The 20,956-nt window shown below is 40.9% G+C and overlaps 1 protein-coding gene and 1 long non-coding RNA gene across 2 annotated transcripts in view; both read left to right on the top strand.

The window, feature by feature from the left end:
- The first annotated feature begins 6,312 nt into the window (after nucleotides 1-6,312).
- The window catches only part of LOC309482593, a 141,527-nt gene continuing 126,883 nt past the window's right edge, over nucleotides 6,313-20,956 (top strand). Inside the window, exon 1 of the long non-coding RNA XR_014200329.1 lies at nucleotides 6,313-6,970. This is a non-coding gene — a long non-coding RNA (uncharacterized lncRNA). The remainder of the gene's footprint in view (nucleotides 6,971-20,956) is intronic.
- The window catches only part of arhgap18 (Rho GTPase activating protein 18), a 40,050-nt gene continuing 30,688 nt past the window's right edge, over nucleotides 11,595-20,956 (top strand). Inside the window, 1 exon segment of the mRNA XM_082147723.1 lies at nucleotides 11,595-11,787. Coding sequence (XP_082003849.1) covers nucleotides 11,603-11,787 — 185 coding nt within the window. The 5' untranslated portion in view covers nucleotides 11,595-11,602.

Raw genomic sequence — 20,956 nt, 5'->3', positions numbered from 1 at the left:
GCATGAGATCCAGCAATATTATAACAATCAGTTTTTGACAAACATGAGCACGAAAAGTTAATCTACGATGACACACACAGACATCAATAACCAGCACGTGAATCTCAACAGTGGTGTCGTAGGAGACGTCACACTACAGGACTGTGATCAAACCTTCTGACACCGCCAGAATTTCGTCGAGGTAAAATTTGATCGCAATGGTCATGAATCGGCTGTCGATGCGCATGTCAAACTAACGATTAAAGACTTCAGATTTTAGCCTAGGATCAGAGGACTCTTTAAGGATTTGCTAAATGTGTCTCAGACAGTCAAATCGTGGCTAAAATCATACTGTGTGCACTCAGCTTAACTACTGACTAAAGACACACACTAGAACAGACACGCACTCAACAAACATGCAGCTTCTGAACACGAAGAAGCTGGCGACGTGCATTTCTGGCATCTGTTTATGGTCTCAATAGGCGCGTTTCCATTACAGATTTGCGCAAAACTTTAGCGTTTTTGGTCTAGATGTCGACAAAAAACTATTGCGAAATGACGGCGCTTCCATTAACCGATGCGACTAAAACTAAATTTTTTCCTCTTGCGGTAAATAAAGTAATTCCAAAAATCATGGCAACGGACATTGGTGGGTTTATGTACTATATCCCAGCCACTGCTCTGGCTATTATTATTAATGGAAGGAGATGTATGTGTATTTTCCAAGCATTAATGGTAAGGAACGACCCTTATTATACTTGTGAGCGGCTCATATGAGGAGTTTCTGGGTGTTTCTCCCTCATATCTGCTTCGAGGTCTTGATTGTGGCATTTATTTGAGGTTTAGAATCCATTATTCCTGTAATTCTTTTGTCTTATATGAGTTTAATAAAGATCTCTGTCTCATATTCTGTCCAAACACACCGCGTCGTCTACGTCAGAAAGATGTAAAAAAAAAACGTTTCCATTGCAGTTTTGCTAAATATTTCTTTTTCGAATTGCCTGAAAAACGTCCTCATGCGAGCGGAGAAACTTTTTTGCGATAAATGGGATTTTGGGGAAAATTACGTTTTTCCATTGGGCGTATTTTCAGTTCGCAATTTCAATTTGCACAATTTGAAGGGTAATGGAAACACGGCTAGTGACGCGTTATGCTATGTCGCCACGTCCATACATTTGACCAATAAGATTGCCGTGTTTAGACATGTCTCTCAGACACCGCCTCACGCAGGAGCTTTCCCATAGCGTCAACTGCATGCCGCAGCGTTTAAGATCCACTTTGAAGGGGAATTGTTTACTGACACGATGCAAAAGATCTACAGGCACTGAATTAGGCTTTTTTCTCAATTGAATTTGTGGTGAAATGTGACCTAGACAAGTTTTAGGGGCTGTTTTCACGACACCGTCTCCGTGTAAACAACAAAAACGCGAATCTGTGAAGACGATGACGTCATGCACATGTGTGTCACGTGTTCAGTCTATAATGTTTCATCGCCATCTAGTGGCCTGGCAGCAGAATACATCGTTTTTAGTCGTTTTCGCAGATCCGTGTGAATGAGGATCGTTTTGACAATGGTGTCGTCTGTACGTGGAAAACTCAAAGGAAAAACTTCTCCGTTTTAAGCACATCGTTGTCGTGTAGACGTACCCTTAGAAGGGAACTATAGATGTAGTAGTGCAGTTAAAGTTTGCTCTAATCCTGAACAGCCGCTGTCCTGTAATCCGGTTGGATTAAGTGCATGAAGTATTAGCAGTAACACGCCACCGCCTCATGATAGTTATGGTGGAAAGGAAAGCATTACCAAATTGCAAATTGTGTCCATTATTTGGTGTATTTGGTCATCTCAGCACCTGATTTAATATATATCTAAACATGGGGATATTCCACAGGCGATCAGGTCTTTCTGATCTGCTTAATACATTCAAGCAGCTGTAAAATGACTGATTCAACATAAAGATGAGGAAAAAGTAAAATAGCAAAGAACTCCTGCTCGCAATGCAGTGTGTGGTCAGGTTGTCTGGCGGCGTCCTGTGTCTGAGGATTCTCTCGTGGTGTCAAAAATTCATTAATCATTTAATGGGATTATGCATAGGCGGAGAGAAGGGAAGCAGGTGAGGTGCGTGAGGACTGAGCTCAGTACATGCTGCTATACGGGGGGTCACACAGCCCTCTGACCCCCGGCCCGAGGTCATGGTCACCAAACTGGTGTGTTACCTGCAGCTCTGGTGAGTACGCCGGGCTTCTTCTTCTCGGTGAGACCGCTGGGATCGTTTAGAAAAGGACGTGTTTGAGGCACAAAAAACTGTTTAGATCAAGAGTCACTGCATTAGATCAAGTGTCTGTATTTGCTGCCTGTATTTGCTTGAATTTTTACTAGTATTTTGAATTACGCATGGCATTGTGTTGTGTTTTAGGGTCAAAGGAGATGAACTTACCACAGTTATCCTGACAGATAATTACCAGAACCTTTTCCGTTTGTGTCTGTCAAATGCTGCTGGATTTTTCTCCTCACTAATGTCACTTGTAGTTAATCATGTTTGAAGTCTCGCTGTGTTTGAATCTGCTGGTGTTTTGGTGATTTTAGTGGATGTATGAAGCCAGTTCTGCTCAAGAATCACATGAACCAGAAACATCCCCCACTAACTAACAGACAGACAGCATTAACCGTCTTCATCTTCAACGCTATCTATTGATTTAGCCGTTCAAACCCGACAAACTTGATTGTTCTGATTATAAAGTGTGTTTGTGCAACTTTCTTTACTTATAAGTGACGCTTGTTTTGACTGCAAATTTGAATACTTCAAATATCTACATATCATTACCAAAACCTTTCTCTTTACAGTATGGTTGTGTGATTTTGACTTCTTCTCTGCCTGAAACTGTAAATACAATTGAATTGGTTGTCAAAATCATTGCAAACATTAATGCATTTGATGATGTTGAGGAAATTTGATCAAATTTTGTGGAGAAAAAGTAAACTTCCTGAAACGCGTAGTGCATCATCAACAAGAGCAGCATGTAGAGAGACGCTGATTACAAGTGCATGATAATGGCAGCATGTGTGGAGCAGCTCTGACACCTCTGCTATTAACAGATAACATTTCAGTCCATTCTTCAGCCGGCCTGTATCCATTTCACCCTGAGAAAGGAGAAGCGCTGTTTCCTCCAGCAGAGCATGAGATTTCTGTGCTGAGTTTGAGCTCAACGTTTCTTTTTCAGCTGTCTTCCTCGTGATGTGAATCTAGGACGCTGTATCTTTTGTGATGCCACGTGTTGCTCTGAGTTTGACTGTAAGCGGCTGTTCATGGCCGTATCCAGGGAACGACTGCACTGAAACGGCACTTTCCACAAAAAGGGTCGTTCGTCACAAACTGAATGACAAATACAGAAGTTATTATTAGAAAAGTGATCCAAGGACAAATTGTTTTCTTTAAATAATTTTTTTTTTAACTCAAGAAGAGCTCATTGAATGAAGCTGAGCTTTCCATGATGAAGATGATGATGATGTTGAAGATCAGCCCTGAATTTGAAGCTACAATCTGTAGAGCTCCTCAGAATGTGAACCACGACACTTCACAAATGCGTCTGACGCCAGTGATTACATGTGGCTTCAGAGCTCGTGTCTGGCTCGTCTAGTTTCACCATGAGGGTTGAGATGTGGACGGCCACAAATAAACTAAGCCTATTAAGAATGATAAAGACTCAGAGATGATCAAACTGACCTGTTACTCTCTAAAACTGACCATGGTGTGGCTCAAACAGTGGAGCGTTGGTCATGGTCAAGGTCATGGGTTCGATTCCCAGGGAAAGCAAGAACTGATAAGAATGTAAAATGTGTACCTTGAAATGCAACGTAAGTCGCTTTGGACAAAAGCGTCTGCCAAATGCATAAAAGTAAACGTAGAAATGGATTCAGATGAGAAGGTGAGCCTCTGTAATGGCTGTAAACTCTCAGAATGATGTGTTTGTTGTTTGTGTGAAACAGAGAGAGGCTGAAGACGCATTAGTAAGCAGTGAACACTAGAGGGCAGTATCACAACTGAAGAAGAGCTCGACCAGGACTCTCAAACCTGCCAGTAGCTCTGTGCTCATGTTTTCCCACCCTAAGTTATCTATCAGTAAGAAGCTGATAGACTGACTTCCTGAAGATTGTTAACACTGCACTCTCAGAAAATAAAGGACATAATTGTACCTTTAGGGTTTTACAATGGCTTGTCACTGGGGCTGTACCCTCAAGGGTACAATACTGTACCTTAAACTTTAAAAGAAACGGTACATATACTACCTTGAGGTCCAATAATAAGCCCTATGGGGTACGTTAGTGTAGATTGTACCTTGGGGGACAGAAATGGACTCCTACTGTCCCCCTATTTCTGGTGTTTTGGTCAAAATATTGCACTGTGTTGTCCAAGATGTGAAGAAAACAACAAAAACTCTAAAAAAAGACCAAATGCGTTAGCCAAAATAATTCAAATATGTGAAAAGTTGCACAAAAAAAGCATGCATGATAAAGGTGAACAAAAGACTACAAAAAAGCAAATCTGAGATAAAAATAACATTTGGGTCACAACATTTGTCATTAATGACAAACCCCTAAACCTCAGTACTAAACTTTGTCCCTTGTCCCATCATGCTTCGGACGTCACATGTGTTTGTTGAGGACAGCGATCAGACTCTCCATGCTGAAACAATCCCACAGACGTCCCACAAACATCCAGCACATCTGTACATGCCTTTTATTTCATTTCATTTTTTATGCTTTATTTGAACATTCAGTTTAAAATGTGAAATAACAGAATCAGAACACAACAATAATTATTAAGAATAACAAAAATATAAAAATAGTGAAAGAAAACACTTCAACAACATCATCGCACAAAACCAAAAATAGTTAGACAGTGATGTAAATAAAAAAATAAAAATAAAAAAAAAAGACAAAAAAGAAAGACAGAGGGCATTACTTAAATGAAAAAATATCTAAACATGTATTACGGTAAAAAGTTTGTAGGTCTTGCAAATTGTACAGGTTCTGAGTGCCTTTGGGTTAAGGGAGGATTATATAATCAAATAATGTTTTATCTCTCGTAAGAATACCAAAAAAATTGGTTTACAATTTGAAAACGTATATTTGTGAATATAAAATCTACATAGGAAAATAATTAAATGTATTATAAAGCAGGCATTTTGAATCTGCTTCAAAAAATCCAAAAATAACAGTTTTGGGATTCATAGAGAAATTTTGCAAGATATTGCTTGAGATAAACTAACTTACATATTTCCAAAGTTGCATATTATAACTGAGTATAACTGAGTATAACCAACACAAGTGAAGAAGAGTTTCAGTGTCATTCTGACAGAACAAGCAAATAGTGTCAAAATCAAATCTGAATTTTTTTTAAATAAATTTTTTGACTGGGTAAATATTATGAATTAATTTAAAAGATATTTCTTTTACTTTGTTTGTGAGGAGAAACCTTTGTTGTACGGACCATATCTTTTTCCAATTTAAATTATCAAAAAGACCATTCCAATATGAGATTGCAGGAGGTGCAGAAATAATGTTCTCAAGGAATAGACCTCTTACTTTATCATTTCTTCCTTTTTTTTCAGTGAAACATATCTCACCGTTTTGCTAACATTCCCATTAAGAAAATGTTATTTCTATTCCCCCCTGTAGTCAATCATTTTATCCCTTAAAACTCATCTTTGATCACTAAAATGACATTAAATGTTTTTTCCTTGAAATGAATTTCTTCATGCCTTAAAATATCTTGAGTGTAACTCGACACCCTTGCCTCATTTAGTATGCGCGGTTCTATGAATATGCAAATGAGCCCCGCCTCCACTCACTCACTCAGCTCAGAGATCCACTGGTTGACGATCACACGTTGATCTGATTGGTTACAAGGTAGTTTGTGACGTCAGAAACACCAGCGATTTCAAAGCGTGTGTTTGAGACTGTCTTTGGTTCACTGCAGTTTTAAGGAGGAAATACTCAGCAATGCTGTCGACTTATGAACTTACACACGGTTTGTCTTAAAGCACATTAAAAACACCACATACACATATAAACTACATTACAAGCTGGACTTTCACCACAGGGGGACTCATTTAGAAGACATTACGGAAATGTAACTTTTGAATGTTCTGAAACAAGAAGTAACATTTAAATGTAAGATGAAAATCCAACTAAACATAAAAATAAAAAAAAAGGCTCCATGAACAATGTATAAATATGCTAATATTTTTAGAACATTAAGGCCTGATAACTTTGAAATTAAACATTCTATTAACATTACTGGAAGAACGCTAGTTAAAGTTCATCAGTAGGGGAGCGCGGGGCACAGCGTAACGCGGGGATAGTTGTCACACACTTGTTTTAAACACTTCCACACATGCTAGCATGACGAAACTTGGTGTATTTACTAGTTGCCATATCAACACTATATAGAGAAAAAATTGCGCCAAAATAATTTTTTGGAGGAAGATATCCATAGATATTTATTAAACCATAGCAAAAGTAAATGTCTTACTTAAGTTAATTTTTCATCTCTATTTTTTGTGTTTATTTAAAATGAGACAAATCTGATATTATTTTAATCTCCAATATGCTATTTAACAGTTGAGATAGTTATTTAATGCTTCGCTAACTAGCAGAAGACACTAGCAGGGTTTAAATCCCAGTTGTGCAGGCGGGGGCATGTTGTCACACTGCGTTACAATGTGCCCCTATTAGAAATATGCTATTATATTCTATACTTTTATTAATTCTATTGAGAAAACATGAGAAAAAGGTGAATAAAGATTGAGAGTCAATGTTCAGAAATTACTCATTATTTATTTGTTTTGAACTATGTTGTATAGCTGTGTTTTCCTGTGTTCGTAGTCAAAACTCAAAAATGAGTTTATATTTAATTATTAAAAAATGCCATTATTTTAGATGAAAAAGTTAATAATTGTATTTTATTTAGAAAATATTTTAGTTTGTCTTGTTTTTTTTATTTTATTAGATCAGATAACATTTTAAGCTGTCATATGTTATGTTACAATGTGCCCCACCTATGTTACAATGTATCCCGCCTATGGGGCATGTTGTCACATTTCACTTCCATTCTTTCGGGGTATGTCAAGAAAAAAGTATATACTGTATTAATAAAACAAAAACACATAATTGTACTAGACATGTGGGAAATTAATGTGGGAAAAATTAAACACTCTGAACCATAAGTAGATTTACACAAACTGAGAAAGTCAAAAAGCGTTACTTTGTGCCCCGCTCTCCCCTACCTACTCTGACCATACACAATTTTGGACAAAGCAACTTTCTTATTTTTACTTAATCCAGTAAAACATAACCCTACGGTGGCACACACAACTCTCATTACACTGTAAAAAATAAGTTGCTGCCTTAATTTTTTAAGTACAATCAACTTTGATGTTTAAGTCATTTCAACTTAAATTACATTAAACTGACTTAAAAAAAATTGTTGAAATTCCCTAATTCCCTAAAAACCACTTCCCTACGGTGGCACACACAACACTCATTTACACTGTAAATTACACTGATTTTCATTTTCATTTTCAAAATTACTATTTTCATTACACTGAATTGGTAGTTACACTAATTCATTACATTAGTTCATTACACTAATGGCACTCGTTCTTAAATATTTTAAGAACTCTATAAAAACTCCATAGTAACCATCTTTGACAACTACCAACCACCTAGTAACACCACAGCAACCACCCAGAATATGCTAGCAACTCCCTAGCGACACCATAGCAACCACCCAGAATACGCTAGCAACTCCCTAGCGACACCATATACCAACCACCCAGAATACCCTAGGAACCACCTAGCAACACCATAGCAACCACCCAGAACACCCTAGCAACCACCCAGAACACCCTAGCAACCATCCAAAATACCCTAGCAACCACCTAGAACATCCTAGCAACGCCCTAGCAACCACTGTAAATGTACGGTGGCACACACAACTGTAAAAATAAGTTGCTGCCTTAATTTTTTAAGTACAATCAACTTGGATGTTTAAGTAATTTCAACTTAAATTACATTAAACTGACTTAAAAAAATTTGTTGAATCTTGTATAACTTCTGTAAAAAAAAGTTGAAAATTGCTTTACTTATTTTGACGAGTTAAAGCAAATGTAAAAACACATGTTGTTAACTTATTGATCATATAATTTTTTTTACAGTGTATCTGTAGAAATGACATGCTTTTGCTTTTGTTGCAGAAATTACACCATTCACCTGAGGCAGTTGAGGCTTAATTATTAATTAGTCAATATTTTGATTGTGTCACTAACACACCATGCATGATTGTCTTCAAAAACCATCTAAAATCATTTAAATTTGTTATTTTAAATATACAACACAGTGATAATACCACATGAGACAATGCAAAATCCATGTTTGTGTTTTCTGCGGTTCTCATTAATATTGTGTATGGGTCTGATAACAGCTATGAAAACAAACATGTGCTTCTGTTTTGACTGGCCCGTACACTCAGACATCACAACTCCAGCAGCTTGCAGACGCTCATGCTGAACAAACGGCTCTGATGATGGTAATGGAAACGTGCGATTGTGTTCTGAAGAGCGTTTAGGAACTGAACTGAATAAATAATGTCCTCAGTGTACCTGTGTTCCTCCACTCTCAGCTCGGCCCAAACACAGCCATCACCAACCCTAGAATTTACATAAACCCCGCCCCCTGAACACGATTTATAGATGATCAGAACAGAATATGCTAATCAATGACTAGAAGATAACTACACATAAGATACATAAATTCATCAACTAACCATTCAGAAATGTTCTGTTGCTTCTACATGTTGTCACTTCTTCTTGAGTCTCTCCATCATTGACTCCGGTTTGAACATAAAAGACTAAAAGATTTTGAGATTTTCAGTGCATGTCTGTGAGGTAATCGGAGCTGCTCACACACACACAAACACACACACACACACACACACACACACACACACACACACACACACACACACACACACACACACACACACACACACACACACACACACACACACACACACACACACACACACACACACACACACACACACACACACACACACACAAACACGCACACAAACACACACACACACACACAAACTGTTGTAGCTCCGCCCTCTGCGCCGGGAACTGCAGCGTATTTGCATTTAAAGGGACAGACAAAAAAACGGTGCGTTTTTGCTGACTCTCAAAAAGTGACAATTTTAACATGCTATATCAAAATATCTGTGGGGTATTTTGAGCTAAAACTTCACACACACACTCTGGGGACATCAAATAATTATTTGACATCTTGTGGAAAGGGCATTATACCAGCCCTTTAAGCAAAAAAGGGTCAGATCAAAGTGTAAAAAAAAAAATTCTGAATTTTTATAGATTTTACTGGTAGTCACTGTATGACGAATTTTTGGGTATAATATGTCACAGTTTAATATGTCATCAGGAAGGAGGATGTTATTTAATCTTGACCGTGGGGCACTTTGTTGTTGACACACAAAAGGCAAATTACAGGCAAATGGAGCAAAACGAGCACATGTCTCAGCTTTAGGCTTGTATTGGGTCACCGAATCTTCTGATAGGCTCTGCTCTTTGTACAACAATGACATCAGCAAAAGTATATTTCTGACTGGAAAATCCCTAAATGGGTGTGTCTGAGATCGAAACCATTTTTAAGGGTTAGTTCATCCAAAAATGATAATGATCCCATGATTTACTCACCCTGAAGCCATCCTAGGTGTATATGACATTCTTCCTTCAGACGAACACAATCAGAGTTATATTAGACAATGTCCTGGCTCTTCCAAGCTTTATAATGGGAGTCAATATTACTTTAGATTTTGAAGCCTAAAAAAGTGCATCCATCCATCCATCTGTCCATCATAAAAGTAATCCATACGACTCCAGGGGGTTAATAGAGGCCTTCTGAAGCGAAGCCATGCGTTTGTGGAAGAAAGATATCCATATTTATAACTTTAAAAAACTATAATCTAATAAACTATAATAATAAGAGTTTGTTGCCCAGCTCTATTTGTTTGAAACGCAAGAGGCGTCGACTCTCACCTGAGCTTTCGCTACTCCTACATTGTGTGTCGGGTCAGAGGTCACTCGCCACGCATCGGGTCAGAGGTCACTAACCACACGTCAGGTCAAAGGTCACTCGCCAGGCTTCGGGTCAGAGTTCACTCGTCACGCGTCGGGTCAGAGGTCACTAATCAGACGTCGGGTCAGAGGTCACTAATCACTAGTCGGGTCAGAGGTCACTCGTCAGGTCAGAGGTCACTCGTCACGCGTCGGGTCAGAGGTCACTAATCACTAGTCGGGTCAGAGGTCACTCGTCAGGCTTCGGGTCAGAGGACACTCGTCAGGTCAGAGGTCAATCGTCACGCCTCGGGTAAGAGGTCACTCGTCAGGCATCAGGTCAGAGGTCACTCGACAGGCGTCGGGTCAGAGGTCACTCCTCCACCGGAGCCAGACTCGCGTACAGACAGTGCTGAATTTGAGCCGGAAAATGTCAGATTTGGGATTTTTGCGTTCCGGTGTTGTGCCGAATTTCGACCCCCGCCAAATTATTATATATTATATATTTTGGTCAGCTTTCAGTTCAAAATCACTACCATTGGTTAGTGCTTACTGCTTATTGTTTTGCATGCAGTAAAACGTAAAGTTTAGACAGTAGCATTAAGTTTGGAGAGAGTTATACCTGATGAATTATTCTAATATACAGTAGGCCTAGTCAACATTTGAAGTGGATCAAAACCTTTCATCAAAGTTATAAATGAATTCTGAACAATAACCGTTTTACTCTTAGAACAACTTAGAAGAACTTTTGTTGATCCACTTCAAATGTTGACTAGGCCTACTGTAAATTAGTTCATATCGCCAAAATGTCAATAACGCAGTCAAGCATATTTTCATTTTCCATATCCACGAGTAAAGCTGATGGTGTTTCTGATCAAAATAGATCCAGAAGATGGACTGCTAAAACTAATTAGAACAGCAGGAAAACACGAGCAACGGGAGTTAGATCAGTCAGAGTCAGACATCGATGTAGTGGAAAATATCACTGATCAACTGAAGGATTTTTGATCTCAACATAGCTTTATAGGCCTACGTGACAGAATAATACACTAAGCTTTTAGGTATTTTTCCTGACCGATAGATATGAGGTGCCATTATTAATTAACGGAACTAAGGTAATTAAATTAATACACATCAGCTGAGATGCGAGCTGAGGTAAATCACTGGGGATCAATAGATGCCGCTGTGCAACAGTATATAAACATGATTTAATCTCTGAGGGACTGACTGAAGTTTACTGTCTAATTTAAAACGTTTAATCGTTTTTTTTAGAGCAGTACAACATGAGTCTCGTATCTTTTATGTGTACATAAGCTATTAATATTCATGAGTCAAGCTTTCACCATAATAAACAGTAACAACGTATGCATTTCAGCCAATCAGGTGGGTAAGCGTGACATAACGTGATTAATATTCATTAGACGAGTCTTCACCACGCCAGGATTGGTCGTGTCGCCGCCCAGGGGGCGGAGCTTCATGACTCTGATTATTCATGTTGTCAGGGGAGAGTCGAGCGGCCGCAGTTCGTCCGAAGTTACACCGAAACTTCCCTAATAATGTGGCACTGAAGATGAGTCGACAGCAGGACGAGCAGGGTGTCGTGTTAACCGCTTACACCAGCAATACTGAAGCCGTGCTGAGAGCAAAAGAAGAGCAAACGGAGTTTCTAGGAGCGAGGTGAGGGATCGCATGAACGCATTCATTTATTACCCAGAGCAGTGTGCACTATTTATGGCAACTGTATCCTAGGGCTGTGTCTCAAACCTAGTGAGGTGGGCGTCATGTACGTGCGCGCCACCGTGCTGCCTAGCTAGGCATTACACAGCTTTGAAGAAGTTTTTGTGGAAGTTTGTTAAGCAGCTGCTGGTAACCTAATATTGCTGTTGAGTTGTGTTTGGTATTCGTGTGGTCTGATCTACGTCAGCTTTTGAGGGATTGTGTAGTATTTGGGAACTTGTTCTGTATATTGGCAGGGTAAGTGATTTGTTTAAGAAATAGTTTTTTGTTATGCTGGTTGAAAGTGTCTTCAAATCCTGACAGCAATCAATCACTAAGTTAAGTGGTCTAAATGCGCGCGCGCGCGCGCGTGTGTGTGTGTGTGTGTGTGTATGAGGAAGGCGTAGGACCATAAAATGTTCGTCCAATCATTGGATTCGGTCCGAATGCAGTGATAGGATGTCCTACCTGCCTGTCAACATATGTATTTTCATACATCCCCGCCCGCACCTGCTCACGCAGACATCGCGGTCATCAGTGTGTTTCAGAGTTAGGTAGTGTTGCTTTCGTCAACCAAAATTATGACTAAATATCGTTGTCAACAAACCTTTATCACGTGACGAGACGAGACGAGATGCAACGTAAATGCTGGTCATGTGACGATAACTATAATTAAATGTATAATGCAATATTGTTGACGAATAAAAACGAGACTAAATGTGGTTTACAAAAAAAAAATATGCTAAAATGTCTCTTCATTTTCGTTGACCAAAACGAGACGAGACGAGACGAAATGTTATGACGTTATTTCGTCTCGTTTAGTCGCATTATTATTATTTTGCAGTATTTCTGTTTCCCGTGTCTCTCTTCAGGAGCTGCATCAGGACACACTGCGCAGACGCAGGCGATGTCACTCCCTCAAGCCCCACTCACGGCATTATTAGAAGATGCAGCTGCGGTGAGTTAGCGTAAACGGCAACAAACAACGTTAAGTCTGACGCCCGTTTCACACACTCTCCGTGTGCAGTGTGTATGCGGTGCAGGAGCAGCACGCGCTATAGTGCTTTCACACACTCTCCGTGTGCAGTGTGTGCAGTGCAGGAGCAGCACGCGCTATAGTGCTTTCACACACTCTCCGTGTGCAGTGTGTGCAGTGCAGGAGCAGCACGCGCTATAGTGCTTTCACACACTCTCCGTGTGCAGTGTGTATGCAGTGCAGGAGCAGCACGCGCTATAGTGCTTTCACACACTCTCCGTGTGCAGTGTGTATGCAGTGCAGGAGCAGCACGCGCTATAGTGCTTTCACACACTCTCCGTGTGCAGTGTGTGTGCAGTGCAGGAGCAGCACGCGCTATAGTGCTTTCACACACTCCGTGTGCAGTGTGTGTGCAGTGCAGGATCAGCACGCGCTATAGTGCTTTCACACACACTCCGTGTGCAGTGTGTATGCAGTGCAGGATCAGCACGCGCTATAGTGCTTTCACACACACTCCGTGTGCAGTGTGTGTGCAGTGCAGGAGCAGCACGCGCTATAGTGCTTTCACACACTCTCCGTGTGCAGTGTGTGTGCAGTGCAGGAGCAGCACGCACTATAGTGCTTTCACACACTCCGTGTGCAGTGTGTGTGCAGTGCAGGAGCAGCACGCGCTATAGTGCTTTCACACACTCTCCGTGTGCAGTGTGTGTGCAGTGCAGGAGCAGCACGCGCTATAGTGCTTTCACACACTCTCCGTGTGCAGTGTGTATGCAGTGCAGGATCAGCACGCGCTATAGTGCTTTCACACTCTCCGTGTGCAGTGTGTGTGCAGTGCAGGAGCAGCACGCGCTATAGTGCTTTCACACACACTCCGTGTGCAGTAGTGTTGCACGGTGTACCGATACTTCAAAAGTATCGCGATACTCGGAAATTAAAAACGTCACGATACCTAAATTTATCAGTATCGATACTTAAATTTTTTTTTTTTTTAAACGCCTCCCTATGGACGTCTGTGTTTTTTTCCTGACGCACGCAGCAAAGAACCTGCCGCTGTCAGTGTCATGTGACAAAACACTACAGCGAGATGGCTGCATGTGCGAGGACAAGTGGTCCACGACTCGTAGAAAAAGATGACGCGAGGAGTGACATATGGAAGTACGTTGCCTACCTTGCTCTGTTGCACGGTGCACCGATACTTCAAAAGTAAATAGGAAATGAAAAACGTCACGATTCCTTAATTTATTAGTATCATACTTCTAAGAATGACCACGTTCCAGATTTGTAAGGCCGGAGACACACTGGCTGCGTGTCGTGTCCGTTTTTATTTCGGCTCCCATGTTAACTGCCTGCGTGACACACGCGTCTGGGCGCAGCTCGAGACGCGCGGAAAACGCGTGTATGCTATAAATCGAACCGAGGCCTATTTTTCACGCGACACGCAAGCCTGTTGGAAGCGTTTCCAGGCAAAATAGAATAGGAAAAGATGTTTCTATGTCATTTTGACACGAATACATATTAATAAATGACATTTTGATGTTTGAAAGTTTTGACATAAATACAATATAAATGTAATTTAAAAAAATATTATCGATTTTCAAATATTGCACCTCTCAATACAGAACGAATTATTCTGTAGCCTATTGTTGTCTTTGCTGCTATATATTTATGTTTAACATGAAGTATAGGCCTTCCACAACTCTCTCCCCACGTCAAATATATCACCAATGAGGCTTATCATATGTTACCAATATTAAACATTGTTTAATATAATCGCTGTTCATATTTTTATTCAAAGTTCAGAATCAAGATAAAGCTCTTATGTTTCTTATGATAAATGAGATAATGCTGCTAAATTTATCTTTTTTTTTTTCCTTGAATGTCATTGCTCTAATTTATTTTTTATATTTCATATTTCATATTTTGTTCAAATGTTTAATATATCTGCTGTTCATATGTTCATTTATTAGTGTGTTATATGATTAGAATGTTGTCCCGGTTTTAAAATAAAGCACAGCAGTGATATTTGAGAGTGTTTCTCCCTTTTCAGGAAAAGTATCGAAAAAGTATCGAAATCGCAATACTTGACTTGGTATCGGTATCGAAACAATAATTTTGGTATCGTGACAACACTAGTGTGCAGTGTGTGTGCAGTGCAGGAGCAGCACGCGCTATAGTGCTTTCACACACTCTCCGTGTGCAGTGTGTGTGCAGTGCAGGATCAGCACGCGCTATAGTGCTTTCACACACTCTCCGTGTGCAGTGTGTGTGCAGTGCAGGAGCAGCACGCGCTATAGTGCTTTCACACACTCCGTGTGCAGTGTGTATGCAGTGCAGGATCAGCACGCGCTATAGTGCTTTCACACACTCTCCGTGTGCAGTGTGTGTGCAGTGTAGGAGCAGCACACGCTATAGTGCTTTCACACTCTCCGTGTGCAGTGTGTATGCGGTGCAGGAGCAGCACGCGCTATAGTGCTTTCACACACTCTCCGTGTGCAGTGTGTGTGCAGTGCAGGAGCAGCACACGCTATAGTGCTTTCACACTCTCCGTGTGCAGTGTGTGTGTAGTGCAGGAGCAGCACGCGCTATAGTGCTTTCACACACTCTCCGTGTGCAGTGTGTGTGCGGTGCAGGAGCAGCACGCGCTATAGTGCTTTCACACACTCTCCGTGTGCAGTGTGTGTGCAGTGCAGGAGCAGCACGCGCTATAGTGCTTTCACACACTCCGTGTGCAGTGTGTATGCAGTGCAGGATCAGCACGCGCTATAGTGCTTTCACACACTCTCCGTGTGCAGGGTGTATGCGGTGCAGGAGCAGCACGCGCTATAGTGCTTTCACACACTCTCCGTGTGCAGTGTGTGTGCAGTGCAGGAGCAGCACGCGCTATAGTGCTTTCACACACTCTCCGTGTGCAGTGTGTGTGCAGTGCAGGAGCAGCACGCGCTATAGTGCTTTCACACACTCTCCGTGTGCAGTGTGTGTGCGGTGCAGGAGCAGCACGCGCTATAGTGCTTTCACACACTCTCCGTGTGCAGTGTGTGTGCAGTGCAGGAGCAGCACGCGCTATAGTGCTTTCACACACTCCGTGTGCAGTGTGTATGCAGTGCAGGATCAGCACGCGCTATAGTGCTTTCACACACTCTCCGTGTGCAGGGTGTATGCGGTGCAGGATCAGCACGCGCTATAGTGCTTTCACACACTCTCCGTGTGCAGTGTGTGTGCAGTGCAGGATCAGCACGCGCTATAGTGCTTTCACACACACTCCGTGTGCAGTGTGTGTGCAGTGCAGGAGCAGCACGCGCTATAGTGCTTTCACACACTCTCCGTGTGCAGTGTGTGTGCAGTGCAGGAGCAGCACGCGCTATAGTGCTTTCACACACTCCGTGTGCAGTGTGTATGCAGTGCAGGATCAGCACGCGCTATAGTGCTTTCACACTCTCCGTGTGCAGTGTGTGTGCAGTGCAGGAGCAGCACGCGCTATAGTGCTTTCACACACACTCCGTGTGCAGTGTGTGTGCAGTGCAGGAGCAGCACGCGCTATAGTGCTTTCACACACACTCCGTGTGCAGGGTGTATGCGGTGCAGGAGCAGCACGCGCTATAGTGCTTTCACACACACTCCGTGTGCAGTGTGTGTGCAGTGCAGGATCAGCACGCGCTATAGTGCTTTCACACTCTCCGTGTGCAGTGTGTGTGCAGTGCAGGAGCAGCACGCGCTATAGTGCTTTCACACACACTCCGTGTGCAGTGTGTGTGCAGTGCAGGAGCAGCACGCGCTATAGTGCTTTCACACACACTCCGTGTGCAGTGTGTGTGCAGTGCAGGAGCAGCACGCACTATAGTGCTTTCACACACTATAGTGCTTTCACACACTCTCCGTGTGCAGTGTGTATGCAGTGCAGGAGCAGCACGCGCTATAGTGCTTTCACACACACTCCGTGTGCAGTGTGTGTGCAGTGCAGGATCAGCACGCGCTATAGTGCTTTCACACACTCTCCGTGTGCAGTGTGTGTGCAGTGCAGGAGCAGCACGCGCTATAGTGCTTTCACATGTGCTGCGTTTGCAGTGCGTAACTGATCCACGGCTGCACCACAAACACATACTCTCTATTTGTATTTCAAATCCAGAAGTTATCAAATACTTTTATTTAAAAAAAAAATGTTTTGTCAGCATTGCGATTCTCTTTGTACACATATACACTCTTTAATATACGTAATTCACTTTTAATCACAATTTAAACAACGTATTATTCAATGCACTACTTCTATCTAGATTTATAAGCAAGTGGTAAAATATTTAGCCATGTAGTTATATTAAAATCGCAAACATATTAAATTTAAAACTTAAAATTGAGAAAAACAGCCAACTCTCATGAGCCTTTTCTTTTGCAGTTAAATTTTAATAGCCTAAATCTTGGATGTCACAAAGAACTTGTTTTTCAACCTCCACGAATGAGACGAGTGTTACTTTTCTGTTCGCTATTTTTGCTATTTTTCCATATAGTGGTTCACTATACTGACTGGGTTACATAGAATTGCGTTACTAAAAAGAGACTAAAATACAATTTTCATTGACTAAAACTAGACTAAATGTCATCAGTTTTCATCGACTAAAACTAGACGAAAATAGTCATGGATAATTCTGACTAAAATAAGACTAAAATGCTCAGACGTTTAGTCGACTGGAACTTGACTAGACTAAAAAGAGTATGAACGTGACTAAAACTAATATAAAAACTAAAATGACAGCTTGACACAAAGACTAGACTAAAACTAAAATTAAAACAGACAGCTAAAAAACAACACTAGAGTTCGGGCCGTTCATTATTACTGTAATGTTGTGTGCTTTGAGACATGAGGTAGTTTAACACCGTCTCTCATGACACTTTGGAGACGCTCTGGAGGAAGGGAGGGATCTAATGCTTTTAAAGCTAGCTTGCTATCGCTAGACGCTCTGAAAATTGCCTAGGCTATCTACTTTAACCAGCTCGTGTCACACAGTGTGTGTTCTGTGTTTGCTGCGTTTAAACCAGGCGTGCAGATGTACATGTTTCACACCCTTAATGTTGACACAATTTTCAGCTTCAATAAATATACATTACTTAAACCATCAATAAAACAACCATTAACATTAACAATGCAACTATTATTATTATTGTTGTTCTATTTATTTATTAAAACAAAGTATATTTCTCATCAAGTTTTCTCATAATTCTAAAATAATAACTATAACAACACAGTAAAAAAATAAAAATCATTCGTGTTTTATTTGTTAACTAATGTTAAGAAATAACTTAGCTGTTCTTTTTAATAGTCGACATATAATTGGATGATCAAAGCTGGTAAACACTGCAGTGTCACATGACCAAACCACAGGTTTATCAGTGGCTGATGCTGATATGATGCAGTACAACTGAATTACAAGAATGAGATGTATGTTATATTCCTGATATGCTACAAAACATTGACTTATAATTCACACAAGTATAGCCTCAGCCGATAACCACACATCCTCACAGACACCGTTATCAGTGGATCATAGGCTACGCTTAGGCCTATGAGTGAGTATTATAGTAGCGTGAATACAGGCACAACGGGACACTTAAGATCAGTTAGCTAAACTTTAGTGTTTATAGCTTACTTGTTTAGTACAAATCCAAAATATAAAGCTCTAGTCTTGGAGTTTATTAACTTCATTTCAATGAAAGATTATTAATAGCCTTTCTAGTTCTGTCCTGTCTATCATATGTTGCTGCCTCGTTAAACAGCTGCGCTAAACATTTAAAAGAAATGTCTTTTAATTGAATAGTAAATATATTTACTTGTTTTTCATGAATTTATTTTACAACAATACAAAGAGCAAAGAGTTTGAACAGATTTAGAGCTACACTTATTCACTTTTATTTGTTCACTAAATAATGTTTTCTCACTAAATGTTTAGATTTTATACAATTATTGTGCTCTCATGATTTTTCTAGAGTAACTTTTGCTGTTGAATTTTCAACTAATCTAGTTTATTATAGTATTTTGTCATAGATTATGATCATATAGTTTTTTTTATTTGTTTTTTTTCTTTATAAGGATGTTTAACACACAAAAGAGTAATTATCAGTTCAGCAAACAGAGGTATAGAAATTATACATTGATTTAAAAAAAAAACCCTGCTAAAATGGGATCGGTATCGGCCGACACTCAGGTTTTTTTGGGATCGGATCGGATCGGTTCTGATAAAATGGTATCGGTGCATCCCTACTCTTATTGGTGGATCTCGTGTGATTGACAGGTTGCTCCGCCCTCGTCATCAGAGAAGAGAATAGTCTTGATTTCTTGAAGTCTTGAATAAGTTTTGATTTCATGGTGCCTTTAACAGAGACCGTGTGAACTAATGTCCACTCTGTGACGTGTGTGTGTGTGTGTGTGTGTGTGTGTGTGTGTGTGTGTGTGTGTGTGCTCCTGCTGGAGCTGACGGTGGTGAAACGGGATGCTGGCTGTTGTGTGTGTGTGTCCTCAGATGTACAGGTGTGTTCCTCGTTCAGCAGCTTCGAGCACAACTCCCTCGAGGACCCGTCCGTCCGGAGCACAGCGGCCTGAGGAGAAGGTTTCTGTGTTCCTCGTGTGTGTGTGTGTGTGTGTGTGTGTGTGAGGCTCTGCCAACTGGCCTTTGGCTGTTTGCTCGGTCATCTGCTTTCCGCTGGTTGTTTGCAGACGGGCCTGTTGTTTAGATTCAGCATGGAAGCATGTTTAAGAAAAGAAGTTTCTGTCTATAATTGGATCTAACAGAAGACTCTGTGGGAGAATAGTCCATCACAAAGAAACGTCTGTCAAATTCCAGCTCAAAATAAAAGGAAATTGCCTATTTAAGCTCTTTTTTATTAAGAATGCATTATTGTAGTTTATCTCCCTACCAAACATTCGTGGATTGATTTCATTTCATGCATCATTCTGCTGAGCTCTCTTACCGTATGTGTTTTTTTGACCGTACTAAAGCATAAAAATACAATGATATGTTTGCAGATATTTAGGAAACATGCTCTCGTTTCTCTGAAAGACACTTCTACAGCCGGTTGCTCTGCTTTGAAACATGCTGTTTTTGTTTTGGTGTGTGTGACTCCGCCCACTGCCAATTCACCCAATGGTGTGTCGACTCCCCGGGTTGCCAGTTGGTGGGAAACACCGCAAATTTCAGCCATGGGCGCCAGCGAACAAACTGGGTCAAATTCTGCCCGACATAAAAGCCTAAAAATCTCTATGACCAGATGCATATTAAAACAAAGACCGTCGCAGACAGCCGAAGTGCACTTTGGGCTTAAGTGTCATCTTTCAGAGAAAAAAAAAGTTTTGAAAACTATCGCCAGAGATTCACACACAAACTCACAGCTCTAAAAATAAAACATTTAAAGTTTAAAGTCAAAGTTTCATGAATTCATTCGATAAGATTATTCCTATGCTTCTTGATTATTAAAATGTACTTAAACCATTAAAATGGAAAACACTGAATTTGGAAAAAATAAAGCTGTGTGTGTGTGTGTGTGTGTGTGTGTGTGTGTGTGTGTGTGTGTGTGTGTGTGTGTGTGTGTGTGTGTGTGTGTGTGTGTGTGTGTGTGTGTGTGTGTTAGCTCATAATGTGGCTGAGTTTCGGCATCTCTCTGATGAAGGTGAAGTATCTGTGAAGGTAGATGCATGGATGTGTGTGTGTGTGTGTGTGTGTGTGTGTGTGTTAGCTCATGATGTGGCTGAGTTTCGGCATCTCTCTGATGAAGGTGAAGTATCTGTGAAGGTAGATGCATGGATGTGTGTGTGTGTGTGTGTGTGTGTGTGTTAGCTCATGATGTGGCTGAGTTTCGGCATCTCTCTGATGAAGGTGAAGTATCTGTGAAGGTAGATGCATGGAAGGGTGTGTGTGTGTGTGTTTTGTGCTGTTGTGTTTGATGGTTTAACCGGTGCTGACATGGTAAACATCGCTTGACTTTCCATCCTGTGTGGCTGTAGCATTACATAATGAATATTTCATTCATAGTGCGCTCGTGCTTTGTGTGTGATGTCTGTGATGGGCGTTGGATGTTCAGCAGGGTCAGGACTCAAAGATGTCTCTTTCACCACACACACACACACACACACACACACACACACACACACACACACACACACACACACACTGT

This window comes from Leuciscus leuciscus, assembly GCF_965113295.1.
Source record: "Leuciscus leuciscus genome assembly, chromosome: 19".
Classification (NCBI taxonomy): domain Eukaryota; kingdom Metazoa; phylum Chordata; class Actinopteri; order Cypriniformes; family Leuciscidae; genus Leuciscus; species Leuciscus leuciscus.
This window is presented reverse-complemented; position numbering and strand designations above follow the sequence as displayed.